Source organism: Egretta garzetta, unplaced genomic scaffold, assembly GCF_000687185.1.
Source record: "Egretta garzetta isolate BGI_Z169 unplaced genomic scaffold, ASM68718v1 scaffold270, whole genome shotgun sequence".
Taxonomy (NCBI): domain Eukaryota; kingdom Metazoa; phylum Chordata; class Aves; order Pelecaniformes; family Ardeidae; genus Egretta; species Egretta garzetta.
This window is the reverse complement of record NW_009258274.1, coordinates 83,408-103,359: the sequence shown is the minus strand read 5'-3', so window position 1 is coordinate 103,359 and position 19,952 is coordinate 83,408. Positions and strand designations below refer to the sequence as shown.

The window sequence follows — 19,952 nt, the reverse complement described above, 5'->3', positions numbered from 1 at the left end:
GTGGCATCTCTGTTCCTTGCTCTGTGTCCACCCCATGTCTGCAACAGCAGTGCAATATGAAACAACAGTAAGGAAAATCAACATTAACAGCACCAGAGCCCCTCTCGCACCTACTGAAAGACCAAGCAATTGCATCGCTCACTTGTTCTCGTGAATGCAGCCAGGCAAACATACCCACCTATTGCCCACCTGGGTTTTATCTATTTTTGCTTCTTGGGCTCTTTTGCACCTACCACAAACAAGCTGAGCTGCCTGGCTGCTGCTGTTCCTCCCCTTTTCGCCATGCTGCCCTTGGCGCCAGGGATGAGGCAGGGCTGGGCACCAGGCACAGCTTTCCCCATCCTGCCCATGGTGGGCACAAAACCCACCTGTGCTTTGGGGGCACAAGCCGGACCACGCACTTCTCCTCTAATAGCCAAGGTTCAGAGCAAAGCTTGAGAGGTTGGAGGCCGTTTCACAGCTTTCCTCCCACAGGCGTGACAAAGCCTTCCATTTCAGTCTATTCTTGAGTTTAGCTTAGTTTGCAGTTAGAGGACTTTTGGAAGGATAAATGAAGGCTAAGGAAGAGGGGTGAGGGGCTAGCTGGATGTAAGGTTTGTATCCAAGGTTTCTATCCAGAGCCAAGTAAAAAGTCTGGTGTTTCCCAGGCTTATGTTCACTGGCTCCAGATGATGTTCCATGCCTGTATCTGACTTCTGTGCATCCTTTTTTTAATCTGACTGTCCTACCTATTGCCCACCTAGTTTTTATACAGAGAAATCCCTATAAAGAAAGAGTAGATACATTATCGGATCTGAACTAAAACTCCAGAGGCAAACACTCCTGCTTTGCTGAATATTTGGATATGTTATGCCATCCCAGGAGCTGCTGGGCAGCTGTGCTCAGGAGCTGTTGATTAAGGACCACCACAACCCTGCTGCATTGCCGGACAGTGGGAAATCCCAGGCCATGTCCTGCACCAGGCAGTAACGTCGCTGCTGCTCTTCTCCCTGCAGTAAACCTGTGGCAGCCACCCCTTCCCACAGGCTTGAGGTTTCTCTGTGCACAAGCACCTCCGGCACTTCACATAGCTAGAAACCATCCATCAATTCCTGGTGCTGTCTCCCAGCCTTCCTGCACTCCCCCTCTACTTGCCACAGCAGAAATAAGACCAGAAGAGAGACACATGCTCTGTAACTAGGTGGTTCCCTAGAAGGACCCCATTTTATGAACAAGAACAGGATGGACAGCTTTTTGTGTGGGCTATGAAACGTGCTGTGGGCTTGAAAGAGATGCCTTCATTTGTTGGAGGGTAATGACAAGGTGGACACTAAAAGTCAGGCCAGATGGATGTGATTCTCCTCTTCCCTTTTGCAAGGCAATGGGAGAAAGGTAGTTTTTTTTCCAGACCAGAATGGCAAGGTACAATTTGCTTGCAGGGGCAGCCGGATCACTTCATGCAATTAAAGGACCTTCATCAAAGCCACAGGGATCTCCCAATCCTCTTCTCCAGTTGCAAGAATTGTGCTTTTGTTTAAAAAAACCAATAAAAAATGGGGAACAAATCCTGCTACCGCCTTGCCCTGCCTTTGTAGGGAATCGACTGGTTCTCAAGCCAAAGGTGTCTTTTCATGCTGGGCAGCCTCATCCCTACAGCCAGCCATCCATGTGCTCCTTCCCATCCCCTGGAAGACCCACAGCAGTGCTCAGAGTTGATGGCCAGCACTGTGTCCTTCATCGCTGAGCTTCAGGCCTTACCCTAATAAAGTCAGCCCAGCATTTGGTGTAAAAGCTCAACTTCTGGAGCTACCACCTGCTCTAAGGACAGTTCATCTTCTATGGAGACTGCAAGAACTCGGGTGCCACCACCCTGTGCTGCCAACAGGCTCTGGTCATGCAGGGTAAAAGAAAGGACCAACGCTCCTGGGATAGCAGGCGAATTTGGCCTTAATGCCTTTCAGCCAAGGAGGATAAATAATGACAAAGAGGATGACGGACACAGTGCCACGTTTGAGAAGAACAGACGGGAAGGTGCCTGGTTGCTGCAGCAACAAGGCCGGGCTTTCGGAAAGATGGGTTTTTCTTTCTCTTTTCACCTGCCAATCTTCCCCCCACGTCAGCGCTCTGCTGCTGCGGGAGACGAGCGATGACATTTACACTCCCACTAACAAGCTGGTTCGGCGATGGGCAGCTCTGCAGGAGAGCATCTGGTGTCACAGAGCCCAAGCAGAGAGGATGGGAGGGTCCTCTCAAGCAGTTAGCGTAATTGGGGACTAGATCATTATTATGAGCATTATTAGGGCAGGCATGTGCACAGGAAAGCAGGCAAAGCCTCGGTGAGGCACACAGCATTCCCTACCCTTTGTGTGGGTCTGGTCCTGCAGCCGATGGGAGCAACAAGATGCCACTCCCGCCGAAAGAACGGCTCTGCATGTCTTGCTGGGAGAGGGAAGGAAGCGAAAAGAAAAAGGAGAGGATGAGCAAGAAATTAATCGACACTGCAGGAGCAATTTCACTTCGCAGCCTAGCTCATGATGGCAGGCTGTGTCACCAGCCACATCCCCGCAGTTTTGCGTTCCCCAGTGCCCTGCTGAAACTGCCTCTGCCTTTGGCTCCTTGGGAGAAACATTGTTATGGTAGCAGAGGTGAAACTCAGGCTGCTATCTCCCTCTTGGCCTTTTTGCCTCCCTCTGTGCCTCACCATGCTTTCCTTTGCCTTCTGGATAAGACAACTTTCAGTTCACCCGAATTGTTCCAACAATAATAGTAATAGTAGTAGTAACAGTAATAATAGCAATAAGAATAGCAATAATCATAATGTAAAGTGAATGCAAGAAAAATACAACAGCTCTGAAATTAGTTGTATGAAATAGTGGTGCAGGAAACTGCTTTGGGTCATCTCCTCTCTCTTACTGGTCAATTCGCTGCTGGCATAAGGAGGAAAGTGGAAATGAAGAACCAGCAAAGCCTTTCCTGGCTGCCAGACCACTCTGCCATTGCAGCTGGCTGAGAAGGTGCCCTGTTGGACTATGACCTCCAAACTGGGGGTGGAAATACAAGAATATCATGGCCAATAAAATTTGAAATTTGTGTATTCCCATGTCCAACAGAGCCAAGGAAGCCCGGTTTCCTAAGGATCTGTGGCTGCAAGTCAAAGACCCATGTGGAGTCTCTGATGCCTGGTATGGATTGTGCTGATACATTTATTTGAGTGAGAACATTAACAGGTTTTCGCCTCTCTACAGTGTCATTCTTTTTCACACACACAAAGCTTGGAGGTTCCTGATATCTTGGAGATCTTCACTGTTCTGTCAAATCAAGGTTAAAGTATGGGCTGAAAATTATCAGTAAGGCACAGAAAAATAGGCTTCTTCACCTCCTTGCCTGTCCACATCCTTCCCTCTGAGCACAAAGCATGTGCTAATCAGCCAATTTTCATTAAGGAGCCAGGCGAAAAGATTAGGATATCAAGGAGTCTGAAGCTGGTGCAGCCCCTTCAGACTGAATTTGAAGAGGCAAAGTACCTGATGTGTTGTAACCCAGTTTTCTCAGAGTAATTGCTCTCCTTTTCTAAATCTTCCCTAAAAAAACTCCCTACATTTTTCAGCTGGTGCTTAAAAGTACACCCAGTAACCTGCAGAGAAGAGACGACTGAACAAATGTACAGCCAAGCCTGGGGGAAAAAATGCATGAAGGCAGATTATAAAAGACTAGATAAACAATCCTTCAAATATGTAAACTGCAGAAATTACAGGATATTTGCAGAAATCTCTCATTACAGAGAGCACACAGGAGGCATTGGCAAGATTACAAACTGACCAGCATACGAAGGTTATACAAGGGAAAAACCAAACCTGTCCACCAGCGGTGACTGTCGTGTCTGCAGCGGTGCAATGCACACGGTGACAGCAGCAAATCTCTTGGCAATGTCCATCAGTGAAGCATGGAAAATGAGATCACTTGTGGAGTTTTTTCCAGTGACCGAAACTCTGCAGGGGTTACCCCACCAAACCTCAGCATCTTTCAGCAGAGGGTTCGGGATGGAAGTTGCTCCCCATGGCACTGGAACTTGCAGCAAGAGCTCCAGCTGGGCAGAAGCTTTGCAGCTCACATGGGCAGAGAGGCCAGATGAAGGAGCAGTAGAAAAAAACCCATATTTTCAGTATTGTTGACTGGAACCCTCTTTTCTTGCAATTAAAAAAAAAAAAAAAAAAAAAAAAAAAAGAAGTTCTCTTCTGTAACAGGATGGTGTGTTTTTAATTTTGAAAATTGAAATGTTTTCATGCTTTGTGGGTTAACTTTTTTTGCCACCAAACCCTAATACTGCAAAAGACAGAAGCGTTTTGCAAAACGTACTTGCCTGAAAGACAGTGCTGGTGCCAGGCAGGCTACTCTTGTCTCAAAACCTCCCGTGCTCTTGTTGGTGTTTGGTTTTGGACCCTTTTGACATCGCTCCAATATCGTTTTCTGCTTCCTGAATCCTTGCCCCTCCCCAAAAGTGTGGGTTGCTTATTGTAAAACCTGCCAAGCCAAGCAAGTGAATCAAGTGTCCTGTGAGGGCAAGGAACAAGCTGTGCCACCCACCAGTCCACGTGTCCATGGAGTAGCAGGGAACACCAAGAACCATGCAGAGGCTTTGTTCCCAACTGCAGACACTTCTACAGGCATAAATATTATTCTTTAACTATGCGACTGCATCTCAAATGATCCATATGCAATTTTCTTCCAATGTCCAGGGAGCGGGGCTGTCAATGTTGGTCAGACGCCGGTCACTCCAACAGATTTGCACTGACCTATTGGGCTTGCCCTGGGGAATCTGTACCAGCAAATAGGTGTCGAGTCAATATTGCAAAAGAGTGACAAGCAGGGAGCAGGGGACCTCTGTCTGATTGCACTATAGAGAAAGCGTGTCCTAGAAACAGAAGCCTGGCACACACAGAGCTGAGCAAAGCTTTTGGGTCCTGCTGCTGCCAGGTTATCCCAACACCCTAACTCCACCTGGTCAGCATGGAGGAGAAGCTTCTGAGAGCTGCACTGAGTGACATCAGGGTTAGATGGGGGGACTCGGTTTCCCTAGCAGTGAAACAAGTCTTTCTGAGGCTCACCTCTTCCCCAGAGAGCCGTGACGATTCATTAGGCAATTGTAAAATCCGAATGTAGCTGCTGACTGTGAGTTGCGGTCCATTAATAGCCCTATTTATTGCCAACCAAATAATTAGCTTAGACATGCATCAACGGCTCTTGATTGCATATGAAATAACTGCCTTATTACACAGAAATCAAATGAGTTTCTGAGGACAGCTCAGGTGTCACCTCAACCTCGGTATTGGAGAGGAAAAGAAAAAAAAAAAAGAAAAAACCCAGCCATTTCGAATGTGTTGCTCAGCAACAGAATTTGCGGGGGAAACAATATAGGAATGAAGGAATGAGCATTTCCAAGAGAACGGGTTATTTCAGGCGAGACATCAGGGACAAGCAAATGTCACAGAGGCGGAGAATTTATTCTTTTTTCTCCTTTAATCAATAATTTAAACTAGGCATTTTGGGTAAAATAAGCATTTAAGTTAGCTGATGGAAAAACAGAGATCCCAAACCTTTACAAAGAGTCACATTGCTGAAGAAATGTTTATTTGTTTGTGTGAGGGAAACATTAGATTTACTAGACACCAAATTAAAAATTGAAAATGCTCTTAGAAATGTCACCTGTTTAAAGAGGGAGATGATGTAATGCCAACATTGTTATATTGTGCAGCACCCCTCCTGGAGCAATCTCATATTAATTTTGTTGTTCTCCTTCCCACGTGCCCTCCCCTCCCTCCCTTCTCCTTTCTCTTCTAGGACAAGACGAGCGCGCTGAGTCTCAGCAATGTGGCGGGGGTTTTCTATATCCTCATCGGTGGGCTCGGACTAGCCATGCTGGTTGCCTTAATCGAGTTTTGTTACAAGTCCAGAAGTGAATCAAAGCGGATGAAGGTGGCAACCCATTCCCCGGCCTTTCACACCTTCTCTCTGATCCTACCCCGGCTCCAAAGCTGCCTTCAGAGACGGATGCAGCCCAGACCATGGGTGGAAAGCCAAGACATAGGGATAACGAAGTGACCGTGTCACTCAACTTGCTAGACAGGCATAAGAGCATCAGAGGAAGCTAACAGAGGGTCAAGTGGGCCATAGCGGGGAGCTGATGCATGATCAGACATGTGGCATAATGCTGGTTCAAAATCCAGATATAGAGCAAAATCACAGCACAAACAGCAACAGGAACACATTGCCATTCCTTAAAATTAAAGAAAGCAGACTATGGCAATGTGTGTGCAGCATGGATGAAGTGTGCTGGGGTTGGTGCAATACAGCCATTGCTGCAATAAAAAAAACCATCCCCAAAGCCAAGCAGTCAACAGCAAGACAAAACTGGGGTAGGGCGGTAATGAATCAGATCCTGTTGTTCCCTTTGCTGGCACCCTGCTGGCACCGTTTGCAGGCTGGCAATAGTGATACATGCTCGGAGCGTTGTTGCCCTGGAACGGATGACGTGGGTCTCCAACTTCAGAATTATGGGTCCTCTTAGAGAGAAATTGTCCTCTAATATCTCCTGTAATGTTTTGGGGTTTTTTTCTCCACCCTGTCATGATCTGGCAGAAGCGTGTTTCCTGTGACCCAGGAGATTTGTTTCAGCCCTAAATTCTGGTGTGCCTAAATTTCAGAGTGTCATGTCAAGAGTGGATTAGATTTGAGAGCTTTGGAGATACACATTCAATGCAGCATCTGTGGAACAAGCGCGTCTTGGCTCAGATGACTAGCAGAGGCGATCCCTTATACAGACACCATTGTGTACGAGGGTGCAGCAGGATCAGTGCTGTAAGAGTAACACATCCCTTTTCTTTCTCCATGAGCATGGAGGTCAGAATGAGTATATGAAGTACACAGGGAGTTTCATAAAATTTAGAGAGATTTTCACTTCCTTGAGCACTGAACCTTACCCAGAATCAAAAGGAAAATAAGCAATTGTTTCTTTGGGTTTTATGTCACCATTTCACAACATGCTTAATGTTTTGTCAGCAATAATAACGTTCTTAATGCACTGAAAATGTGCAATAGCTCTTTTCCCATTGAGGTTTGGAAAATTCTACAGGCAATGAGAAGTACATTGAGCACAGGGGTAAGATAATGCGAGCAATTAATGTCCCTGAATATACAAAAATTAAATTATAATTGCTGTCTGCACTGTAAAGCTAGGTATGTCACTGCAAAAGAGTGTCAGAATGCAATAGCTCCATAGTTTTAGTCGTAAGGAGGTTCTGCCCTGGTATGGGCTTCCCTGCGTTGCTAGAAATGACCACAAATTCGCATCAGTGTTGGCTTGCAGTGCTCTTGCCACGTTAAAACCAGACACTACGGGAAGGAATCGTTGCTCCCAATGTTTACATGTTCTAAGCTTGTCCCTCTGGCTGGCTCCCACCATCAGTGGCCACCCCACAAGGCCATTCAGTGGAGCCCAGGCAAGTGCCCAGAAAGACGGGTCAGATCCCACTCTAAACCCAAACTCTGCTCAGCGAACCCCTACAGACCCCCCAGGCTTGCTGCAGATCCCACCAGCACAGGAAGCTGCTCCATCCCTGGCAAGGCACTAAGTTGACTCACTCTGAATAGCTGTTCCAGATTTATCTCTTCTGGATGATTCTTCACCTGGATACCCCAGCCCAGAAAGGATGATGGTGCCCTTAGAGAGAGCTTAAAGGCAAAGAAACTAAGTGAATTCCACCACTTAGTTTAATTGTTCCAAACAGGGGGTTTCCTTAGATCTCTGAAAGCAAACGTTTTGGCCAGTATCTGGAACAGGAAGATGAAATTTGGGTCCCTGAATTAGGTTTGCATTTCCTGGTTACCTCAGTCGTCGCTGGAGACAAAAACATAGGCACATGCTCAACTTCTCACATGAGGAGAATTAAACATATGCTTGCAGTGAGTCAGAGTCCACCATACATAACAGCACTGGAGTAGTAATAGCATATCTATGGGGGAAGTGTGTATAATACCTCTGCTCAGATCCAGGATGACTGTTCTTATGTTGTAGAGTTTGAATAGTTTTTGCATATGGCACGTATGCTTTATGCCCCAAAATACTGCTGAAACATTTAATTTTGAATGTAGAAGAGGTGCGAATTAACAGAGCAGATGCAGTAGGGACATGCAGAAAGTGAGAGTCTGAATGGAGACAAGGAGGGAGAGAACAGTGGCAGAAAGACAACACTGGTTTATATTGTAATTTCTCCAACATTGCTAAGGACAGGGGGAGACCCCCCCGTCCTTCCTAAAAGGGTTTTTGTTTAATCCCACAGCAATCAATCAACGAAGCCATACGGACATCAACCCTTCCCAGGCCAGCTGCAGCAGGAGGCAGTGGAGAAAACGGACGTGTGGTCAGCCACGATTTCCCCAAATCCATGCAGACGATCCCATGCATGAGCCACAGCACCGGCATGTCCCTGGGAGCTACAGGATTATAATTGGCCTTTTGACCCATTGCCTGGGTGAGAGCAGGGGCAGCCCAACTCCACCCCCTCCAGAGCCAAAAACAAACCCAACACCAACAAGACAAACGACGATGACAGAAGGGACAATTGGATGGGTCTTCTCAAGGAAATCAAATATATTTCCCTTTTTATTTGCAAACAGATCCACAGGCAGGAGAAGAGAAACAGGTCTGTACTGCAATAAGGAGAGCGTAATGGGATTTAACAGACTCATGAACCGTCCCTGATCAAAGAACCAGTGGAACACTAATGAGGACTATGCCATTTTGTTTTAACTTGGTTGTTAATAAGTCTTAGTGTGTGCAATATATATATTTTTTCTTACTAATTCCTGTGGTGTCAGGGTAACATCAGCCCTTTCCCCCTTCCCTGCTCAGTCCTTCAATCTGGTTTAGTTTGGGATGCAAACCATGTCTGAGCTACTAACAGCAAAAAAGAAAATCTGATAAATGGCAAGTTGAACTCCCTGCAGGGCATCAGCATTGACCCCTTTTGTCCATTGTGATTCTGCCTTCTGTTGTTCTGTTGTGAACTCTGGCTGTGGAGTTATTGCAACGAGGCAGACAGAGCTGCAGATGGCTCTCCCTGCAACGGGAAGGACTTGACACGAGAAAGAACCTAAACAAAAAACTCCTGAATGAGTTTGGAAACCCCAGCTAACCTGAGGACAAAGTGATAATTCTTCCAGAGATGATGAGTGGCGGTTCAAGAGAAGAATCATGTGCCTGGAGTGGAGAGCGTCATGCGTGGCAGACTAGAGCGGATGGTTGGTCTAAGATCATGGTCAGCTGCTGCTTATGGAAGAGAGAAAGCAAATGCCACATTCCCCTCACGTGCGATTCTCCTGCCTAGGTTACTGGGGGCTAATAAGCAATTGTGAACCATTTCTTCATTGCTTAGCTTCTGTGTATGCTCCCTTTTTGGTGGTCACATAAGGGAACCACCCTGAGCCGGGAATAGACCGTCTCAAGACATCCAGTTCTAGATGGCTGCCTATTAACCAGTAAAACATGCTAGAAGTCATGGGGCTGCAACAGGAATATCCCTGCCTTTTTGCTCTGAAATCCCTTTATGGCCATTGTTCTAATTAAGAGGGACATTTTGTAGATAGTTGTTCAGAACGGCTTTCCTGGAAGGAACTGCTGAAGCAAACCAAGGAGGAGACCCTACAAGAGCTTCATTCAAGTGTCCACGACATTCGACAGCATCAGGGCTGGTCAATCTCAGCTTTCCCATCAAGTTGTGGCCTGTCTGGGTACAAAGTCAAAAGTAGCAGATTCCCACTCATGTATCCTTAGGGAGGGGGAAGCATCCACAAGCCAGGAGGTTGCTGACCCCAAACTCAGTATTGCAGAAACCTGCACTGCAGATGGGCAGCTGGGAGTCCAACCACAGGCGTGGAGATCAAAGGGGGAAGGCTAGTTTTCCAGAACCGCACAAAAGGTTTGTTCTGTGAATCACTGGCATGGACAGACAAATGCTTCCCACCCTGGCGGGCCTGAGACACCTCCCCAGAAGTGAAGGATTCCCAGGGGAGCATCTGGAGAGAGAGAGAAGATCTGTGGGGCAGGGACCACAGTGAACCCACTTAGCCTTGTCCCATCTCACAGATCCATCACTGATGGCAAATAGAGTTCAAAGCTTCTCACAGGACCCAGCAAATATCTGTCTGGGGACTGAGCTGCTATTGGAGTGTTCTGAGCTGCTTTTTCTCTCTTTTTTTTTTTTCTTTTTTTCTTGTTTTTTTTTCTTTTTTTTTCTGCAACGTAGCAAGAGAGGAGCAGGAAAAGAAGGGAGGCAGATGAAGAGAAAGTGATGCAGGCAAATGACTGGCACAGGTCTATGAGGAGTATCTGTCTATGCAGCTGTCCACAAGTACAGCTGGAAGCTGCCTGAACACCAGTTTCCATTAGTGTACGAATGTGCAGAGCAATACGTTTACCACCTTTAACACCAGCCTGGTCTGAAGTATCTGTTTCATTTACCCACTTGTCATGCGACACTTTGGAGACCAGCAAGTCAGAGTCAAGGTCCTACGCTCGGGCACAGCATGTCTTGTGCCAATATGTTTTCCTCTCTCCACCACTGGAAACCCTCGTGATCTTCAACTCTCATCACCGAACATGAACTCTGTTATCAGCAACTCCAAACACCTGTTCAGGTCACTTTGTGTTGGTTATCATGATTTTTAATCCGCTTTTCTTAATTTTAACTTCAGTTCTGTGTAAGTGCTAGCACATCGGAAGCATCCCACAAGCTAGCCTGTTTCCATGCCCAGAGCCCTCGGATGCATCTCCTGACCCAGCTCTTGCCGCGTCCTGGACCTTGCCACAGCCGTGCACCACTGGGTGCCTGCGGTGGGAACCGGCTGCCGAGACTCGTGGGTGCCCCGTCCTCCTCCGAAGACAGGACCGCATGGCAGCAGGTTGCCCTGGCAGGGGAGCCCAGCCGGGCAGGCAGACGGTCTGGTGAGAAGCAGCACAGCTGTGCTAGGACTGGCCGCCCGTGACATGAAGATGTGAGATGCAGTTTTGAAAGGCTTTTGATCAGTGGAGGAGTTAAAAAAAAAAAAAAAGAAAAAAAAAAGAAAAAAAGATGAATAGGACAAAAGCGTGGAAAATGTTAACTTGTAATATGTATTTTTACTACACTTTTCTTAAAAATAGAGTAATGGTAAAACTCTTAAAGACATTGACATTTTTTCTCAACAGGAATCCATATTTAACAGTTTTGGCTTTCATTAAATTTTGCTCTTTGGTACCTGGATCTTTTATTTAACAGCTATATTTGTTTTAACTCTCTTTTGTTTTTTCTTTCTATTTTTTTTTCTTTTGGCAGTACTGCAAAGGATTTTGCTTTATCAAATGCAACAGTGTTTTTCTTTTCACATTCTCTTTTTTTCAAGCAACATTTTTATTGGTAATTATTATTTACACAAAAATGAAACTATCAGCTGGAATTTTAGCACCAAGGATCCATGATCCATTTTTCATACCTGTCCATGCCGTTTTGTGCCAGTGCTGGATGTATGGAAATGAAAATGATGTTACCCCTCAGGCAATATTACCCAACCTGAATCAAACGAGATTTCCTTGATTATTGCTGTGTCTGACTTGTGAACAGCAGCCAAATAAACTGCTTCAGGTTGAAATTGGGAATCTATCTAATATTTACCCAAGAGTCAGGAAACTAAACATTCATTGGGTTCAAAGTTAATGATTTTGCTTTGTTTGGAGTCTTGTGGGGTTATTTTTTGAGGAGGGTTATTAGAGGATTTTAGCTTGTTTTTACAGAGAGAGAAGACATGGTCAGCTCAGAGATCATTCAGAACCAGCACTGGTCCAAAAATCCTCACCAGGATCAGCTTCCCTAGGAGCTCCCATGCTGTTTCAGAGGCTTGGACATTTAAGATGTTTCTCACTCACTTTTCACACAATTACCCTGCTAAATTCCTCATCCAAAAGTCTGTTGAAGGGGGAAAGAGAGTAGGATTTAAAGGGCCTTGGACATTTATGCAGATGCTGACAGCTGTTGAGGTTAACTATAATCATTAATGTCACGTTCTTCCATAGCGCTTGCTGTCACAGATCTGGAAGGCTTTCCCTTCCCCATATCGTCACTCCCGTTTATCGGCTGGGGAAGCTGAGACACAAAAGTGCCTTGGACCAGGTGTCCCAGCTCACCCCACAGGGCCGTGGTTATAGGTTCAAGGTCTCCACCATTCACAAGGGTTGTTTTTTTTTTACCCATTGGTAAGTTTTAAAGATAGAGTCAGCAAGGGACAGAATTAGTACGTTTTGAAAGGGGCTGTGAACCCTCAGGCTTCAAAGCACAAGAGACTCCCAGTCAATGGGGCCTGAAGGAGAGGTTTCCCATGGTCAGGCTACACTGGATCAGCCCATTTTGGTCTTCCACAATTGCTTAGGCATCCAGTACTGCACTGTGGGCTTGGATCCTCCCTCAAAACACTCTTCTTGCTCAGTGGTTCACTCTTCGTTCCCAGTGAGGTTGCAGAAATGCACAAGAAATGTTCCTTTATATCTGGGCATTAAACAGGAAAAAATTCCCTCCTAGAGGCAAAAGGAAATACTCCTTGTAAGAAAGACTCCAGCAAGAATCCAAAACCATCTTCAGCAGTCATTGAAGCAAAAAACCCACTGAACCTTGAAGTGCAGCAGGTGAGGAACAGATGCATCACCCAGTCTGTCCCTTTGCTATAGGATGACATCAGGACACAAAGCTGGGATGCTCAAAAAACATTTGGCTGAACTTGTTTGTCCATATGCCTACCTGCCATCACATGCAAGGAGAACTTACTCATGTAAGCTCAGTGAAGGGACGGGGCAGGGACACGTCAATGTTTGTTGTAACCCAGTGGGCACCACTAACCTGTTCAGCTCCAGCAACTCAACCACACATCTCCATCAAAAGTTTTGGGAGACATGGGGAAGTTTTCACTGTGGACACAGGCTTGTGCTCAGCTTTCAATGACATGGTCAGTCACCCAAGTCTCACACACGGCTCTGGGTCCCCAGGAGAACATTTTTGTGGGGGTTTTTAACTAAGATGTTGGTACACCACAAAGGCACAGATGACCCATCACAGTTGTGTGTGGTACCCTTAGGACACTGCTGGTACTCTTCACTGCCATGGCATGAAAAATAAAAGCACAGACTGGTTCTTAGCTAGTGGAGGTTGCTCTGAAACACCACCTCGGAGATTGGAGGAGATAGGTCCAGGTACCAGCAAAGGTACAAGATTAACCCCAAATACCTTTGTGGCCTGTCCTCTGAAGACTTTTGTAGCTGCTGACCTCTCAAACACAGATTCCCCACTTGCCTTTGTGTTGCCTGTGGGCACAAATCAATGTTGGTTTTCTGTCTTGGCAGCCCACTGCTGGCTGAAGCCCCCATGCTTGCATCTCTGCCACCCAGTTAATTAATTAATCAACAGAAATACAAGGAGGTCACTGTGCCATGCACAGTTGCTCACCAGCCTGCAGGAGAGCAGAGCTTTGGGGGCAAAATCCACATGCAAACCCCAGCCCTAAAGATGCCAGACAAAACTGCCTGGGCTCCATGTAGCTCCAGCTCCATTATGAAGCTGACTCCGCTCCCAGCTTCCTTCTTACACAGGGCTGCTCTGTTCTTTTCCAGGCACTTGGTCCTGATGGTTTGAGTGTATGAGGGATGAATTTAGTGTGCAAGTACCTGGAAAAGGTTCTCCTAGGCATGGAGGGGTAGCTCAAGACTGATCTCTCCATCAAAATCCTGACCACTCCCACTCTGGGATTCTCCACTCGGCCCTGACCTGCAGCATCACCTCCCATTTCCCTTCTGCCCATCCCCTTCTCTCCTTCATCTATATATCAATCCCACCCTCAGCACTGCCAGCTACTCTTCTCCAGGAGGCTCTGGGTATGTATATGGTGGTTGTCTCATCTCAGAGAAGTCTGGATCACTGTATAACTTCAGAACGCAAATGAACTCACCTTCCTTTGGGATGGGGGCAGAGATGTGAATCCAGTTCCGCACTGGGCAGAAGTAATCCCATAATCCATCACGCTGTACTCGGGCTGCAAGGAGCCCCTCTGCAAATGAGGTGTTATATGGAGCCACAGCCTTGCCAAGTGCTAAGTTATCTGGCTGTTCCCAGAGCACGTAGACTAATCCCCCTTTTGCTGGTGCTCACGTGTCCTGAGGAGGCACCTCTGGCTGCCAGGAGGCACACTGGCTTGGGAATGGGGAGAGGCAGGGTGCTGGGAGTCATTTCCACCGAGCTGGTACCCGAGTGAACTCACCGGCCAAACGTGCGCAAGGGGAGAGCTGTCTCTAGAGCAGCGAAACACAGTGATCCTCACCCCAGAAGGGATATTGAGAGGTGTAATTAGCCAATGTTTGCACATTCCTTTCTCATGCACTAATCATATAGTACACGTACACACACACATGCATACACAGATATTAAGAGAAGCCTTTGACGGCCCAAATTAGCTGTCAAGGTAGCTTTTCATTCCTCAGGATCAATATGGTATAATGTAACAACCACAAAGTATGTTCATTACTCTGCAGGGCTGGTTAACATGCTCTCTGGATCCCTTTGGCAGTAATTCCTCCTCTCTTCGAGCTGGCATCAAGATTAATGGCATGTTGTGTTATATAAGACCTGACTTTTTAGATTAAAGGTACACAGTGTTGTTCGCATCAGTATTACAGTGTAATAAATCAATGCTTTCCCATTGGAAGGATTTCAGACGATTTCACAACTTGCTCTGAGGAACTCAAAAGACAACCTGTCTGCCAGGCCATGGGCCGATAAAAAGAGAAAAGTCCATAAAAACAGAAAAAGGAGGAGAAAAAAACCCCAAACATTTCATAGCGATATTGTTAACTGCTTCATGTAGGATGCTGGAACCAGTGCAGCAATGCCGAAGTTTCATCCGGCGCCGTCACACAAGGAGGTGCACAGCTCAAGGGAGCACATGCCCTGTGCCGAGGAGGTTACTGACAAAGCTGACAGAGGCCGGGTGGGGGAACGCAGCTTGATTTCACTTGGACAAATAGGAGCAGAGACAGAAGTAGAGTTTGCCTTCTGATTGCCAGACCCTAGAACAAACTGCTCCCAACGAAAAGCAGCAGGAAAGGGGAAGAGGAGTGAAGACTGAGCATGCCAGGACAGAGCACCCAGCAACCCCCCGAAAGGTGCCCACAGAGTTATTGTCCCAGCTTCTTTGGTAGCTGCTGCTCAGAGCCCAGCTCACTTAATGACATCTTTACCAAGTAAAACTTAAATTCTCCTGCTCCCAGGAGCACATGTGCAAGACGGGAAGAGGCTAAACTTGAAAGGGGAGCCGTTTTGTTGCCTCAGATTAGCTCAAACTGTGTGACAAGCTTTCCTCACTTCAAAACCAATGTTGTTAACCTTGAAATCTGCATTATTAATATTTCAACATGAGTCCCATCAGGAGCTGCCGAAAGAGCTCTCCTAGACTTGTGACAGCTCGTCCTGTTTGATTCTAATCATATATGAATGCATGAGTTAAGAAGACATCATTAAAAGTACATTAAGTTTAATTATGCTAGCAGCCGCAGACAGTGAGAGCATCGGCTTAATGCAGAATGCATAATTAGATCAGTCCTAATCCATTGGATTCATATTTGTTAAAGAAAATGCTCCTCATCTGTAAGCATCACTACAAAGTGATCCATAGGTTTGGGGGAACAGCACCATTTTCTGGGGGCCCTCTCGCCTCCTCTCCCCTCCTCCCTGCCCATCACCCCTGTGCATGCTGCTGAGCCCTCACTCAGCTCATTGCACATCCAGTTTAACAAAAGCACACCAAAAAAACTGAGCAAGAAGATCCTCCGCTCTGGCAGCCAAGCCCTGGGGAGGTGCTGCAGTGGTTTAAGCTGGTATGGACCCAGATCTCTTGTGCAAGAAGCTGGCACGACCAGAGCAGTCTGTAGGTGCAGGAGCGTACCCGGTCCCGGGTGGGTGGCCGCACAACCCAGTTAGACCAGTGCAGCCCTGCTCAGGGGTGGACATGAGTGATTCCAGCATGGCTGATGCCCTTTCACAGACTCCAGCCGCTGTTGGCTGCAGAGTGGGTTGGGACAACTTTCCAAACAAAACAAAAAAAAAGCGAAAATAAATCAAAATAATGAAAGCAAAAGTGTTTCGGCTCCCTCCAGGGCTGGTCCAGCTCTCTCCACTAACACCAGAAGGGCAGTGGCAGAGCCCCACGGCTGCAGCAGCAGGGAAGGTGGCATGTCCTTTTTCCCAGCAGCATGGCATTACAAACCCCCACTGCAGTGCTCTGCAAAGCCACTGGATTTGAGAGAAGCCACCGTCACTGATGGGCTTGAGCTAAACCCTGAGATTAGCAGCTGTGGGTTGCTACCCCCATCTTCACCCCACCACAGGGTCGCAGGGATGACTGGTACCAACAATCTCTCACACCCCCAGGCAGCATCACCGCAGTAGGGACAACAAATCTGCCAATGCCTAAGCCCCCCAGGTAATCAGGTTGCTGTGGCTTGGTGCTTCTCAGCTGGGATACAGGGGATCCTGTAGCCATGTGCTTGTCCCATGGAACGACTTCAGCAGCATCTCCCAACCCAGACCCCACCGCGGTGGCTGCTGCCTTGGTGGGGCATTTCCCAGCTCCTGGGGGCAGCCCAGATGTGATGCACCTCACCGGCATGCCGCTAAACTGCAGCGCTCAGGGGTCCACACGCTCACTGCCATCCTCCTGCTACAGAGAGGGGTGAATTTGCGATGAGCCTTTACCTGCCCCAGGTGATTCGCACCATCGCCCCACAGACAGCTCAGCTCAGTGCTGGACATGGAGACGGTCTGGGCAAAGCTGAGGTCCGAGTCCCCCTCAAGGGTGCTTTCAGCTGAAGTCCCCTCCATCCTGGAGTCAGAGTGGGCTGGAAAGGGGAGGAGGTCGAGGCCACCACACCATGCGTGCCCGGCTGCTGCGAGCAAGCAATGGCAGCACAGGAGGGAACAGGAGAGCCCTGTGCCCGCTGGCACTCAGCATGGGCAGGAGCCTCTTAATGGCTCAACTGAGCCCCCCAACACCTGCCTAAGTGCTGAATATTATTGCTATTAAAAGATAATGGCCTCTTGCTGCCCCTCCTCTGTGGAGCCGGGTAAGGGCTGTGATTGGGAAGCCACAGCACGGAGGCACAACCCCACAGGCAGGGCAGATGGGCAGGATTAAAACCTTTCTGAAGGTACCTTTTGCAGCCAAGGGCCAGCTCCAAATGGACCACAATTACTGGTTAGGCAATAACTGAGATTTCCAGGAAGCTTTCTGAATAAAGCATCTGCTAGCTTAGGTTTGGGGAGGCCTTTTGGGATTTTTGTTTTGTTTTAAGAGAGAGAAAATCCCCAATGGTCAGCCCATTTTATCCATATTTCATGTTCATCCTCACCACCTCCATCCCCTCTCCACCCGGCTCACACAGGCAAAGGTGACACCAGGGTAGGCACACAGGCAGGTTAGGCTGTGCCGCAGGGTCCGGGAGGGGAGGGGATAGGGGTCAGCAGCCCAGGGGGGGCCCTTCTGCCCCCCATTTTGCAATGCTGTGGGACACCAGCACCATCCTGCCCACAGGGTCTCGCAAAGGGTGTTGGATGACCCCATGGCTGTTTACTTGCCACAGAGGAGGTTTCCATGTTCTCTGTTTTTCAGGGGTTTTAACTGACAGTGGTCATCAGCATTTCTGATTTCAGTCTAATAAATATGGGGAAAGACCGGCTAAAGGCTGTTGTGATTTTCTTTCCCATTTTTGTGCTGAAGTGTGTCCATTTGCCAACGGCCACCATAAGCCAGAGTCCTGGTTCAGCTGAGAAGTAGGAAGAGACACAGCAAAGACCTGGTAAAACTTTCTCCCTCTCAGGAAGAAGATGATTTACAGTGGATTGTATCTGCTCATAGCGGCTGCTGTACTTTTTGGCTGGGGGATAATTAGGGAGATATTTGGAAACAATCTAACCTCCTAAGGCCTTTTAAGAGAAAGCATTGATCTTTCTAAATGGGCAGCAGTTGATACGTTCAAAGTGAGCATCCTGTGCAGCCGTGTTTGCACACGTGTGCAACTGTGTGCCATTTAAAAATAAAGCAGCAACCCCCCCAAAAAAATCAAAGATGAGCACAAAGAGCAGCTCTTTGGAGAAAGAAATGTGAGGACCTTTATATCCTCACTATCAATTCCCTTTAGTGTGGTAATCCATAGGACAAGATGAAAGGGCAACCCCTGGTGCTGTTAATCGTTCTTTCCAAAGGAAAACAACTAAACTATAGCACTCATTGAGAAATCAAAGGGAAATCGAATTTAACCCCTCTGTGGCCATTTTGCCCCAGGCCAACCACTGGCACCCCTGCTGGGAGATGGGTTATAACTGCAACCCTGGCAGCCACAAACCCTATATTCCCGAAGACTCATAAGCAAATTTTAAGCTCTAACAACCCTCTCTGAGACCTCACCAGACATCTGGCAGAATTCAGAAGATGTCAAATATCTCCATCTACGCTGCAATCCATTTTGACAGGATCCTGACACAGTGACATGACCGCAGTGTGATCAGCTCTTCGGTTTCATTTGAAGAAGTGTTTCGCTCTGGTGTATGAGAAATCTACCCACCCCTCACAGACCATATGCCATCTTTTTAGTACATTCCCTCATTACCCCAAAAGCACTAAGGGAGCCTGAACACCGCCCCAGTGACTCCCGGGCCCTCTCACAGTAATCTGCACAGAAAGGGCTGCAAAAGTCCCTTTTCTGAAAAGTGGAAACTGAGGCACGGAAAGATTCCCATGGGATTGGGGCTACACAAGAAGCTCAGACAGGCAGTTCACTGCCTGGTCTCCTGGCTCCCAGAGGGCTCCCTTCTTCTACAGCCAGCAGGTCACCCCACCAAGACCATCCTGACCTTTCCATGGAGCCCAGAGCTCAGTATTTCCAGAACCACAGGGGCAGGCCCACGCTGCAAACCCTCATGGTTTTTTAAAGGGGTTTTGTGATGCCATGACCTTGTGCCAGGTCAGAGAGGAAGGGAAAAGCCTGTGGTTTGTTGCAGTAAGGCAAGAGAAACTCCACTTCAGCCTCCCTTTCTTTCCGTTGTCTTTCTTGAAGGGACCAAAATGTTAATTTAGAAAGATATTTTCAGGCTTAAGAGAAGCAAAGCCCAGATTTGTAGCTTTACAGTAACTGCTCAGAGTCCAGCCTGCCAGGTCTTACTATTAGCTAGGACTTCACAACAGCAGCACTAGCTCTCTCCAAGGGGCACAGGGATGGCTTTCCGGGACAGGGTTTCATCCCTGGTGTTCCCAGTGTTGCCTGATGGTGGGGTGCAAAGGTCTGTGTCTGAAGGCTGGTGGAGAAAGGGTTAACCCCACCCCACCCAGCTATTAGCTGCAAAGCTGAGCCAGACTGGGAGGAACTGGTTGATTACCAGGAGCTATAAAAGTGTGCTGGGAGAGCTGGGCTGAGGTAGGCAGTTTGCTGTCTTGGTGCAGGGGGGCTTCTGCAATCAATCACTGCCTGTATCCTCTCTTGGGCTGATGGAGGAGATGGGAGAAAAGGCACTCTCTTGTTTTTAATACCACAGGTAGGAGGGGAAACTCTCTCAATGCCTTCTGGCTTCTGAGCTGGTCTCCAAGCAGGTGTAGAGGAAATAAATCTTCCTTATCCTGGGCTATGGGACTGGTGGTTAATCCCTTCAATAGCAAGAAGTTCTTCAGCTGTTGACAGAGACAGGAGGCTGCTGTGCAGGGATAATGGGAGGGAGATTAAAAGGGGTTAAGAGAGAGCTTGGAAACTGCTCAATAATGTGCCTGGGGCTTCACAGGAGACTGGTGCAAATGGGGGGGAGGAATGACATCAATATTAAAGGGAATTGGGGCACAGCAAGGGAGGATTTCTATACACT

At 47.6% G+C, this 19,952-nt stretch overlaps 1 protein-coding gene across 4 annotated transcripts in view; it reads left to right on the top strand.

The window, feature by feature from the left end:
* Positions 1 to 8,483, top strand: part of GRIA1 (glutamate ionotropic receptor AMPA type subunit 1) — a 126,595-nt gene extending 118,112 nt beyond the window's left edge. For all 4 annotated transcript variants that reach the window (XM_009635306.2, XM_035890824.1, XM_009635299.2 and 1 more), the window contains 2 exons: positions 5,818 to 5,952; positions 8,295 to 8,483. In XM_009635306.2, the coding sequence (XP_009633601.1) occupies positions 5,818 to 5,952; positions 8,295 to 8,483 (324 nt within the window). The remainder of the gene's footprint in view (positions 1 to 5,817; positions 5,953 to 8,294) is intronic.
* Positions 8,484 to 19,952: the final 11,469 nt, after the last annotated feature.